This window comes from Colossoma macropomum, unplaced genomic scaffold (assembly GCF_904425465.1).
Source record: "Colossoma macropomum unplaced genomic scaffold, Colossoma_macropomum, whole genome shotgun sequence".
Lineage (NCBI taxonomy): Eukaryota > Metazoa > Chordata > Actinopteri > Characiformes > Serrasalmidae > Colossoma > Colossoma macropomum.
Window position 1 is genome coordinate 7,266,356 of NW_023494789.1, and position 11,909 is coordinate 7,278,264.

Here is an 11,909-nt window from a genome sequence, read left to right on the forward strand (position 1 = left end):
GACTTTTTGGTGGAGTTTATTTTTCCTTGTAGGCACTTCCATGTACATCAAATTATACTAGAAATCACTGCAGTGAAAAAGAAATACTCCTGATGAACATCTCAGCTTCTACACTATGTCAACAGGCAGACTTCTTTATATGGCATTGCGAGCAGGCAAAAGGACAGTTGGAAGAGTGCTGGAATATTGTGGAACGCTGACTGTGTCTTAATGATCTAGCCACCTCCTTCCGTCCACTGATCTGAGCGGGTTTTATATATATACACACACTAACTCTGTACAATGATGATCAAGCCATTCATTCTGATATGATGCCACAGGATCAGCTTGTTTTCACCACCGCACCTTTTTCTCACATTACAACAGTGGAGAGAGGGACGTTACCCAGACACGGCGGCAGTGCCTCAAATAAGGGAGGGGCCTTTTGAGAGTTGTGAGGCTCCTGATTGGCTATCTCTGTCCTGCTCTTCAAAATAAGTCTGTTCGATTCGTCGGCAGAAGGATAGAAGGTTGCTGTAGGACTTGATCTTCTCACTGAGTTCATCACTGGTCAGGCGTGTTGTCAGGATTGTGAACAGATGACCAAATACCAGGGCATCCAGCTCGGTTGGCCTTCAAGCAATTTAAGAATTCATGCATTAAAAATCATGGAGTGATATGCATTGTGTATATACGTGTTATATTAGTTCACAGGCACTCAACTCCCATCCTTGAGGGAGACAAATCAGCACAGTTGACAGCACTTATTTCCCTGTTCAAACTCACCAAAATTTGAACTCATTTGCTAAATAAGCCAGGCAATATGGCACCAGAACTGCCATTCTGGGAGGGAATGACAAATTTCCAGGTAGTTCGAACCTTTCACTCTTGCAGAAGGAGAAATAGAGACGTCTAAAGTTGTGACGTTATTTTGCAATTGCCGTCATGCCCATATTAGGAGCTCTGAGTCTGAGCTGGTTTTGTTTACAAAAATGAATTGTGTTTTTGAAAATAGCATCCTAAATGCAATAAGCAGTCATTTTGGGGGGCCAATGATAAAAGTGGATCTAGGCCAATCATAGCGCCATGAATGGAGGCAGGGAAATCACTGTGCTGCAGTCTGACCCTCCAGAACTGTATTTGCTCATAATGATGTGTCAGCCTGAGTGTATTTATCACTTACTGCTTATTGAAGAAGTAGGGCTGGGTACCAAGTCGCTGGGAGAGAGCCTGACAACACTGACTAACATCCTCATACACCTGAGAGAACAGAAAACACAAACACACACAGTCTTTCAACACAACACATCTACACATAGGCCTACACAGAGTTTCAATTTTTTTCAACATAGCCTCGCCAACATCCAGGGGGCAGAAAAGACAGCTAAGGAAAACGCTGGGTGAGTGATCTACAGTAGGTATGCCTAAAGAAGCCACACATTCAGGAGAGAATCACCAGGAAAGCCCCATTCAATGCAAATCACCAAATATCTACCAATTTAGGAATGCTGATTTATCCTCTCATGACATACAACACATTTCTAAAATGCAACCAGTACAAAGTGATGCCTGCAAACCCCTCTATGTTTATCCAGGTAACCTTTTATACTGGCCGTGTGCAGCAACCAGTGCAGCAGCCCACTCGAAGTACAGTTTCACCTGGTTTTTGTTGCCTACCACCACAGAATCATGTACATAATAGGGGATTTAGTGTGGTATGGCTGGTGATCCTGCACAGACTAATCATGTGCTGTGGCATCATTTCCACATCACCAACAAACCCTGTACTGTGAAACCAAACCCTATGCTGTAAAAAAACAAAAAGGTTGGGAAACCCCCAAGCTTGCATCGCACTGAGTAATGGGATACCCAGAAAGGCCAATTATGCTCTCTTGAGCTGCATTCCATTCCACAGGGTCCCTAAGCAGTACTATTATATTCCCTACACACGGAATGCTGGTTAATGGAACTGCAGGTGATAAATAATGACCTCCATTTGAAACATCATGCTGTGTCATAATCAAACACAAAGCAACATAGAGACATTCAATAAGTGATCAACTGATCAAACTGGCAGGCTATCTAGAGTGAATTGTTGTTCACTACTGCCTGTGCAGTTTCAAGATCCCTTTCAATGGAACATTTTCACTCCCTATGGTTTGGAATCACCCTTAAAATGTCTGAATGCCCTGTGCAGTCCACTTTGCAGGGAACTACTACAGTGATCGAAATTCACCTTATTACTTGGCATCACAATCCAGGGACTGAACTCACAATCTCCAGTCAATGTGCTGTACCCAGGGCCACTTGTCCTCAGTTTCTTTGGTGTCTGACAGGCACTTGTGTCAGACTGTGATGATTTCTGGGCAAATTCAGCTGCTGAAGTGGACACTTAACTCTGTCTCCCGTCCCACCAAACTTCACTGGAGCAAGTTAAGTAATCAAATAGCCTCTAATATGGTGTCAGTAATTTCCAAAAGGGGAACTGGCGAGGCCAAGTTGATGAGGGCATGTTAAAATGAGTACTGAAACAGGTGTAGAGACATACCTGTTCAAGAGTCTTCCCTGCCCAGCCAATAGCGTTCATTTTCCGACGGACCTCCCACTGCTTCTGATAAGCCAGGATGTGATTAAGAGGCCAAGAATATGGACTACTGTAGCGTGGCCTTGTGATCTAAAAAAAATACAAACACAGAGTTGTTTGTGATGATGTGTAAAAATATTAATTATGTAATGGAATGATAATGACTTTTTAATTCTTTTCAATGATTTTTCAAATTCAAACATTCATTTCTACAAATGCTAATGTGTGCATGCTCATCTATATAGCCTTTAATGTGCATGTACACATGAGTTTGAGAATAACATACCTCTGATGCCGTGGTATCATCACACCATTGAATATACAGCTTGAGAGAAAGAAGTAAACACACAACGTAACCTTAAAAGTGTTATTCAAATTAAAACAGCAATATTTTTATCTACAGGACAGATCCTCAACCAACATGACTAAAGCACATTAAACCTGCAATGTAATTAACAGTATTGGTAAATACACTGGCTTGTACCTCTGCTGTGAGTAACATGTTGTTGACCAGCTCCATATAGGCCTTCATTTCTGCTCTCTGAACATCATCCAAGCCATCACTCAAAGAGTGGCCCTACAGAAATGGGGAGGGGAGGGGAGGGGGAAGAGATATTATAAAAACGGATGCACTGTTTCTGAATTCTTAAAGCTGTTGTAAAATCCTCAGTATACACATTTGAATGCATACATCAATAGAATTGAGTTAATGCAGTAATTATTAAAAAACAATCTGCAATTTAAAGAATAATTTTTCACCATAGCCTACTATTAACAAATGGCATTGCTTGGAGAAAGAACAGTTTATTGTGATTATTACTAACAATGCATGAACATTTATATTCATTTGTATATTTGTGCAGTACTAGTCAGCGATCAGCCTTTTGTTTATTAAATTTTCAGGAGAAACATATAAGGGAAGAAAACTCAATGTTATGAGTCTGTAAGAACGCATAGCTGTCAATGAGCCGCTAAAGACACAAAATAAGAAAAAATGCACAAGAACACTGAAACTGGACATCTGAGATTTAGACTAAGGTGTTATAGACTGATGAGTCTAAACTTGAGATCTTTAGAATTAAGAGAAGGCAGTACATATGCTCTCAGAGCGATGAACCACGTCTACAACCATCAGTCAAGCATGGTGGAGGATCAGTGCAAGTTTGGTGATGAATAACAACACAGTGAGTTGTGTTTTTTGCATCACGGATGCTTAAAGGTACAAAGAAATCTAAATACATCATAACTCAAAATGTTTGACAGCAAGACAACGACCTCAAGCACAATGCACAATGCACTTTTTAAACAAGGAAGCTGCTGGTGTTCTCAGAAAAATGGACAGGCCACCCCAGACCCCAGCACAGCCAACATCTAAGAGTGAACTTTGGAAGTTTTTACAAGAAGCATGGGGGGGAAAAAAAAAAAAAAAAAAACACAATCTTGAAGATTTCTTTAAAAACTGAAAGCTGTGATAAAGGCAAAGTGTTGATATTATATTCAGCTGTTGTGGCCTCTGTTTCTTTCACTGCAAACTATATAAGTTTTAAGATGTTAAATGCTTTGTTTTTTTTCCTGACATTAACAATCAATAACATTATTTTTACTTAGTGTTTTACATGGAACTTACATAAATGAATGGGTGGTTTCTCATTTTTGCACAATACTGTATTTATTGGGTTTTTTAAATGAACACGGTCATACCTTTGCCTTTGTGAACTGCACTATTGGTCCCAGCTCTGAGACAACTTGATTACTGACATGGATGAAAGGAACTTTCCCTAAAACAGAAACGATTAAGACAGAGAAATGGTAGATATTAAGGCATAGTCCATCTAAGCACTTACACTGACTGCACAAGAGTGCTCTTCACAAACAAACACTGTTCTTAATGAACAAATATTACAGCTATTGCATAACCGACATACACTTCAATTAACTCATTCACTGAAAACAAACTTGAAAAACATGACAGCTGCGTTACCTGATGGTGACATGTACTCAGCATTGGCACGGCAACACACTCGCACTGGCAGACCACACATCCTAAGGTATGCCTGAGAGACAGAGAAACATTTTGCTACTTGACCAGCAGCCTTTACTGGCTCAAAAAAAACAGCTCTACAGCAGTTCATAACATAACAGGGTCTGACTCTTTTCCACTCACCTGAACTGCCAAGGAGGATGCACAATCAGACAAGAGGATTTGATCCTCTGGAAAAAAAAACAAAGAGATGGTGGTTCGTTTTGTACAGTTTTATAAACCAAACATTGGATCAGTGTCTAACATTAGTGCATGACTTACCTCTCAAAGGCTGATATAGTGTGGCATTTTCAGGCCACGGCTCAGCAGCTGTGAAAAAAAGATTTCACATCATAAATACAGCACCCACAAGATTGAAGATTACATATTCAACATTCCCCCACATCTTCTGTATATTTAGCGATTCCTCTTGATTTGACCTTTCTATTAACACTCAGTAACACATAAAGACTGCACGAGTGACAGAACAGAAGCTAGTGGACATCCAACTAGCATTAAATAAGTATGCATGGGTGTGAACTCAGCTGGGAACAATGTAGAATATCAGCTTTATCTTGCCAGTTAGGATTCATAATAAGACTGGCAAGCTAACCAGAGGTAGGTCAAGAAGTTTGCAAGCATCCTCAAGTAAAATAAGTGAAAACACAAATGAAAGTGAAAACAAGTGAAAACACAAATACATCAAAACTGTGCTTGACTGCAGGTAACAGAGGACATGGCACTCATTACTGTTCACCTCTGAAGCTAATTTAACCCTGACAGAATTAACTACGCCGCCGGGCAAAAAATTACATTTGAAATAAAGAAAGCTGCTGTTAGTAAAGTCACGAGAAACAGAAAAAGGCAATGGAAAGACTGATGATTCAGGTGCACTGACAGGCTAACGTTAGCTAGGTTAGCTAGTTGAGTTAGCTATCTGGCTCTCTGCAGTTTTTCAGCCTCCCTTCATGTTGGCATCAGAACACAGACCTGCCATCTGAGAGACGAAAGCCTCTGCAGCGAGAGACATGGCGACGCACAACAAAGGCTCAACACAAGAAAAGGAAATCAAGAAAAATCCTTTTTACAAAAACACATTAATTTTATACACAAGGGCAAAGCGAAGAAGCTTCGGGACGAGACACTGGGTAGCGTTTCCGGCCTTTCGTCCAATCATATGTGCCCGCTTCTGACGTTATAATAAAAGTCCTATTATTTTCCTGGGGTTGCCATCAGCTTAGCAATTAAATCAGAATTGAAATCAGAATCGCAATACTGTTTTACACAAGGAATAGCTTATCAAATGAACTATACAAAAGCTGGTGCTTACATTAGTATAATGGTTATTATAATCAGATCTCTAAATTCTAAACAGAACCTTTTTAATATATGTTTTATTTAAACAGTCATGTACAGGGTAAATGTACAGCCCCGGTTACATCTTGAAAGAATTAAATATATATTTACGTTGAAATAATTCAAATGGAGAATAATACATACATCCACACATAAATAACGTAAAATAAAATTCGAAGTGAGATAAATAAAATGAAATAAAAAGCTAAATTAATAATAATAATAATAATAATAATAATAATAATAATGATCATATATGGATATGATCTATGTTACTCAATGCAAAGCTTTAATAATTTAATTTAATAGAGAACACGTCTTTTTAGATTTTGTCTATTTTATTTGTAATAAAGAGCGATTTTTCAGGTTGTTGCAGAATAAACCTAAATTAAGACGTTTTTGTTTTAAGTACTCATTATACAACTTGCCTGTAAATAGCAAGGCTTCTAAAACATGAAACACACTCAATCCTGATATTAGTAAACTGTGCTAAATTGTAATAATGTACCTGTATGGTATAAATTCTGCATGTCTGCATGTCCCCCATGCTTTTTTAATGTTAGCCTAATTGTGTTTTGTTTTTATTATGCTAATGAAAAAGCAGGTCTACAGCGTTGGTGCCAGACTTTGGTGTTCAATAATACTGGCAGTCCCATAGAACAGGGTAATATTGTATTACCGATAGGCTAATAATACCAAAGGGCCTCATTCACCGACTGTTCCTAAGAAGAAATTTGTTCTTAAACCCACTTACACAGGTTTCATTAAGATTCTGACGTTCACCAATGTTTTCTCATTTGAGATTTATTCTTAGGTAAGAACAGAATCTACACACTCAAGAGCACAAAGGTGCGAACAATGTTGCGGTTTAAGAACACGTCATGAATCTGACGTAGACTTTTTCTTAGGACCTTTCTCAAGAACACATTTAAGAAACGACTAAGGAAGATATTGATGAATGAGGCCAAATGTTAGCTAGATTATAAAATTATAAAACAAATCACCCTACAGGAACATACTAGCGTTGTCGGTTACAGGTGTCTGGCTGACTGCCTATATTTATTGAGCATTAATCTTTTGCCTATAGTATGCTAGAGAAATGTGTTCTGAGTTAATTTTGAATTAATAATGAAATATCGACTATTTTTCATCTCCAGTTCAGTCTTTCTTTGCCGTGTCGTAAGGGCAGAGCGCACTCTTCTGTTCGGCTCCCCTCCACACTGCTCAGTGGACTGATCCGTTTCCATGGAAATATGCAAATCATGCTCGAGCGCCAGTCAGAACGCGGCCGGCTCAAAACCGTTAGTTCAAATTCCGCTGCAGAGCGGATTCAGCTCTAAAATCTGAGGATTTATTGGGACTTTAATGTTATTTCTTTGTATTTTTCAGTTTATTATGTTATATAATTAGTTTATGGATTATTATGTTTCTAGTTCCTCCAAACTGGCCCGGCTACACTGATCTTATCAGACCATGAAGCATTAAACGCTAAGTGCGAAATCCTGTTGCGTGATCCCGAGATGTGTCACTGTAATGTCACTATTTCAGTGTTCATCCACTGTGTTGTGGTTGTTTGGGGTGAATGCTTTCAAGAGCTTTTTGCTCTCTCAAAATAGGTGATTCTTCAAAGGTTCTTTAGTACAGACAGTGTTTCTATATAGAACCATGGACACTCAAATAATCCTTTGTATACTTAAATGGCTGTTTACATGGTGGTTCTTCAGACTGGTGGGTGTGTTGTATATGGTTCTATATAGAACCTTTTTGAAAATGTTTCTGTAGAGCACCAAAAGGGTTCTTCTGTTGTTACAAGCTTGACATCGTAACAATAGAAGAACCCTTTCTGGCGTTATATTGAACCATATAGCTAGCCAACCTTTTCACCATGCAAAGAACCACTGAAGCATGAAATGGTTCTCTGAGTGTTCATGGTTCTATATAGAACCATCTGAAGAACCATCCTTTTAAGAGAAAGGTACGATCAGCCTCTGGTGAAAGATAAAACCTCGTTTAACACACTGATTCTATACTTTCCAAATCACTGTTGGTTTTATAAAACGAGACACGTGCAAACGAAACTGTTTTGATGGAAAGTGAAATGATAAACGATTTGTCGTCAGTATGTGGATCAGTATAAAGGTTAATTTCAGACACAAAAAATTGCAAGAACTCATACAAGTCTCATAAAACATTTTTGCATTCGCTTCTTTATTAAAGATCAAAATCATTTCACACATCAGTACAAAACCAAAATGAATATAGTAAATATGTCCAAACACTGTAAAATAAAGAGTAACGTAAATTAGAGCCCGGGTCCAACAGTGTGTCCCTTAGGTCTCTCTCTCTCTCTCCCTCCCTCTCTCTCTCTCTCTCTCTCTCTCTCTCTGCCTGTCTTTCTGTCTCTCTCTCTGCCTGTCTTTCTGTCTCTCTCTCAGAGGTGGAGCTGTGTGGTGAGCGGCTTTCTGAAAAAGACCGAATATTAGCGAAAAGCACAAAAGCAATTCACACAGGCTAAACAGTGTACAAGGGCAACATTGTCTATTACATTATACTACATTTTATTCTATTGTATATTCTTCTGTTCCATTCTACTACATTTCATTCTTTATTACATTCTATTTCTTTACATTACATTGAACTGCATTCTATTCTAGTCTATTCTACACTATTCTATTCTATTCTATTAGTCTACATTCTATTCTATTCTATTCTATTCTATTCTATTCTATTCAATAGCCTACACTATACCACATTCTATTCTTTTCTATTCAATTCTATAACCCTACATTATACTACCTTATGTTATATTCTATTTTATTCAATAGCCTATATTATACTACATTCTATTTTTATTCTGTTGTTATCTCACATTATTCTACATTCTATTCTATTCTATTCTATTCTATTCTAATGTGCAGCGCCTCAGACAGTATTGATCATAATGATAAATTCTTTTAACAGCTGTTTTGTGAATAGTGATCGTACTAGTAACTGAACTGAATTGACTGTGAGGGCTGCATGTTGAAGGGTGCAGTTTGCTCGAGGCTTTTGCGTCGCCCATATACTCCCCTAAAACCGAGTGTGTGACTGCACAGCGCCAACACACATTCGGTTCTACAGGGTATATATAGACAACGAGACAGAGCTCACACTCACTTATCCAACATCATTAGACAAATAAATACATAAACAGACAGATGTGTTTGATCTGAATGGCCAGCGCTGACGCCAACAAGCACATTCAGAAATGAATTAATGCAATAAAATTAGGACAAAGCAACTCACAGCCTAGGAATTTTCCACAGTCTCGCGCGTCTCTCCTGTTATTTTTAGCCTACAACATATTATATTATTACTGCAGTAATAATAAACCATTTAAAACATTTTCTCGAAATCTGTTTAACAAAAGCGAAGATGTGATTAAAGAAATCAGTGATCCGATGCTAAACGAGTCGATCTGCACAGATGATCTGAAATATCTCACCAGCGTCGCCAGGAAAGCCGCAGTTATTAACTTTATATTATTATTATAAGATGCTTTTCAGCTTTTAATTCCATTAGTCGAGGGTAAATGTACTTTTCTAATTTCTAATATTCGTATTCGAGTCCATTCGATCCTGAAACACTGAAATATACAAAATATCACCAAACTGTCAGAACTGAGTCTGTTTTAAATGTTCTAAATAATTTTAATGTAAGAATTTGAAACCCCCCTTTCCCCTCTCTCTCCCTCTCTCTCTCTCTCTCTATCTCTCTCTCTCTCACACACACACACACACACTCCCTCTCTCTCTCTCTCTCTCTCTCTCTCTCTCTCTCTCTCTCTCTCTCTCCCTCTCCGCAATGCAGTAAAGTAATAAAACGGGTGAAGCTCCTCTCCTCCTCTGGCTTTTGTTTAAATCAGCCTTCTCCTTTAAGAAGATAAAACACAAAAATACACTCATTACATTCATTAATCTGATGAACTCACCCCTGAGTGAGATACAGTACTCTGCACTCTTTTAATGTGACGTATTTAAATTCAGAATTTAAATTTAAATTAAATGTAAATTAAATTGAGCCGGATTGAAAGGAATAAAAAGGCTCGAACAAAAAGACGCACTTTCATTTTTACACTCATAGTGAAAACGACGCGCCCTGTTATTATTACACAAAGAAACACAACCTAAAAATATTAAACTTGAAATCTAAAAGCAAGAGATTTTACTAAAAGCGTTCTGATCAAAATTAATCATAATTATTTCTCTGGTGGATTGTTATGATTTTAATTATAATAGCAATAACAATAATATTTATTTTTAAATATTATTATTTTCCACTCACCGCGAGACGCTGCTCTAAATCCGTTGTTAGGAGCAGTGTGTCTCCCTCTGTGTGTCTGTGTATGTGTGTGTGTGTCTGTGTGTGTGTGTGTGGGTGTGTTGGGCCCCGGTTCTCCGCGCGGCCAATGGCGGGAGCGCGAGCCTCGTAAAGCGCTTTTACTGCCGCGGCTGTAAATCAGACAGCAGAGAGACTTTAGAGCTGCTGCTGCTGCACAAAAGACACACATACACACATACACACACACACACACACTCACACACACACACACACACACTCACACACACACACACACACACACACACACTCTCACACACACACACATAGAGTAAAATCCCGCAGTTCTGAATGGACTCTCACACAGAGACGGGCCTTGACTAATACGAGCACTTTAAGGGTGAATCTGACACTGTAGTGGATTCAACATTTTAATAGTGAACCCAATGCTGTAAGAGGGAATCCGACACTGTAAGGATTCAACACTGCAACGTGCTGATTATTCTAGATGTTAATTAGTTGATGCAACATTTAACTCGAAATATCTGGTATTTTTGCTGTTCAACTCTTCTCTTCTCTTCTCTTCTCTTCTCTTCTCTTAAATTCTATTCTTCTTTTCTCTGAAATTTTATGACATTCTTCACTTCTTTTCTGTTCTCTTAAATTCTTCGCTTCTCTTATATTCTTCTCTACAATTCTCTTTTCTCATATTCTCTTCTTTTCTCTTTTCTTTTCTACTCTTACTACCATACTATTCCTTTCTTTTCTTAAATTCTATTCTTCTTTTCTCTTCTCTTATATTCTATTCTTCCCTTCTATTAAATTCTATTCTTCTCTGAAATTCTATTAAATTGAATTATTTTCTTCTGTTCTCTTAAATTCTTCTCTTCTCTTCTTTTCTCTTTTCTCATATTCTCTTTCTCATATTCTCTTCTCTTCTCTTCTCTTCTCTTCTCTTCTCTTCTCCTTTCTTCTCTTCTATTATATTCTCCTCTTATGTTCTTCTCTTCTTTTCTATTCTCTTATGTTCTTCTCATCTCATCTCTTCTCTTCTCTTCTCTTCTTTTCTCTTCTCTTCTCTTGCATTCTGTTATAATATGTTCTATTGTTTTCTATTATACTACGCCTTTTTATGTACTCTTCTATTCTGCTACACGTTGGGCTGATCATATTGATAGTAGAAAAATAAGACTGGACTATAGGTTTTCTTGGAGAGGACTTTTCTAACGATCCTTTTAAATAATCCTAATGCATTTATAATGATTTTTAAAACTGCTGCTGCTGCTGCTACTCCTCCTGCTACAAATACTACTAATAATACTAATAATAAATATTGCGTACCATTGCATTATTATTATTATTATTATTATTATTATTATTATATCATTGTTAAAAGAAACGGATATATTGTTGCATTTATCAAAATGAAAATGCAACAAGAGCAGCATTAAGTTAAATAAAACTAAATGAAAAAAAAATAAATAAAAACTGAAATTATTACCAGTTCATAGTATCATCAAACAATCCAATCCCCTTAATGATGTAAATGTTTTGAATCGAATGAAAACGGGCTGCAGTAGTCTGTCGTCGGCTAGCGGAGAGAGAGAGAGGAGCGAGGGAAGAGAGAGGAGAGAGGGAAGAGTGGGGGTGACA

The 11,909-nt window shown here is 37.8% G+C and overlaps 1 protein-coding gene across 1 annotated transcript; it reads right to left on the bottom strand.

Moving 5' to 3' along the window:
* On the bottom strand, positions 1-5,720 carry mtx2 (metaxin 2). The gene is made up of 10 exons (XM_036569931.1): positions 5,574-5,720; positions 4,866-4,913; positions 4,728-4,774; positions 4,545-4,617; positions 4,265-4,341; positions 3,048-3,140; positions 2,850-2,888; positions 2,528-2,653; positions 1,163-1,239; positions 1-612 (listed from the first exon to the last, which is right to left on the bottom strand). Exons 1-10 carry the CDS (start codon positions 5,611-5,613, stop codon positions 405-407), a joined length of 828 nt encoding a protein of 275 aa, XP_036425824.1. The 5' UTR covers positions 5,614-5,720; the 3' UTR covers positions 1-404.
* Positions 5,721-11,909: the final 6,189 nt, after the last annotated feature.

Bases quoted from the DNA above. Each gene is read 5' to 3' on its own strand.
- mtx2 (XM_036569931.1), bottom strand. From the start codon at position 5,613: ATGTCTCTCGCTGCAGAGGCTTTCGTCTCTCAGATGGCAG. The intron at 4,914-5,573 runs GTCTGTGTTCTG...TTTTTTTCACAG, and splicing joins TTTCGTCTCTCAGATGGCAG to CTGCTGAGCCGTGGCCTGAA. The intron at 4,775-4,865 runs GTAAGTCATGCA...TTTTTTTTCCAG, and splicing joins ACTATATCAGCCTTTGAGAG to AGGATCAAATCCTCTTGTCT.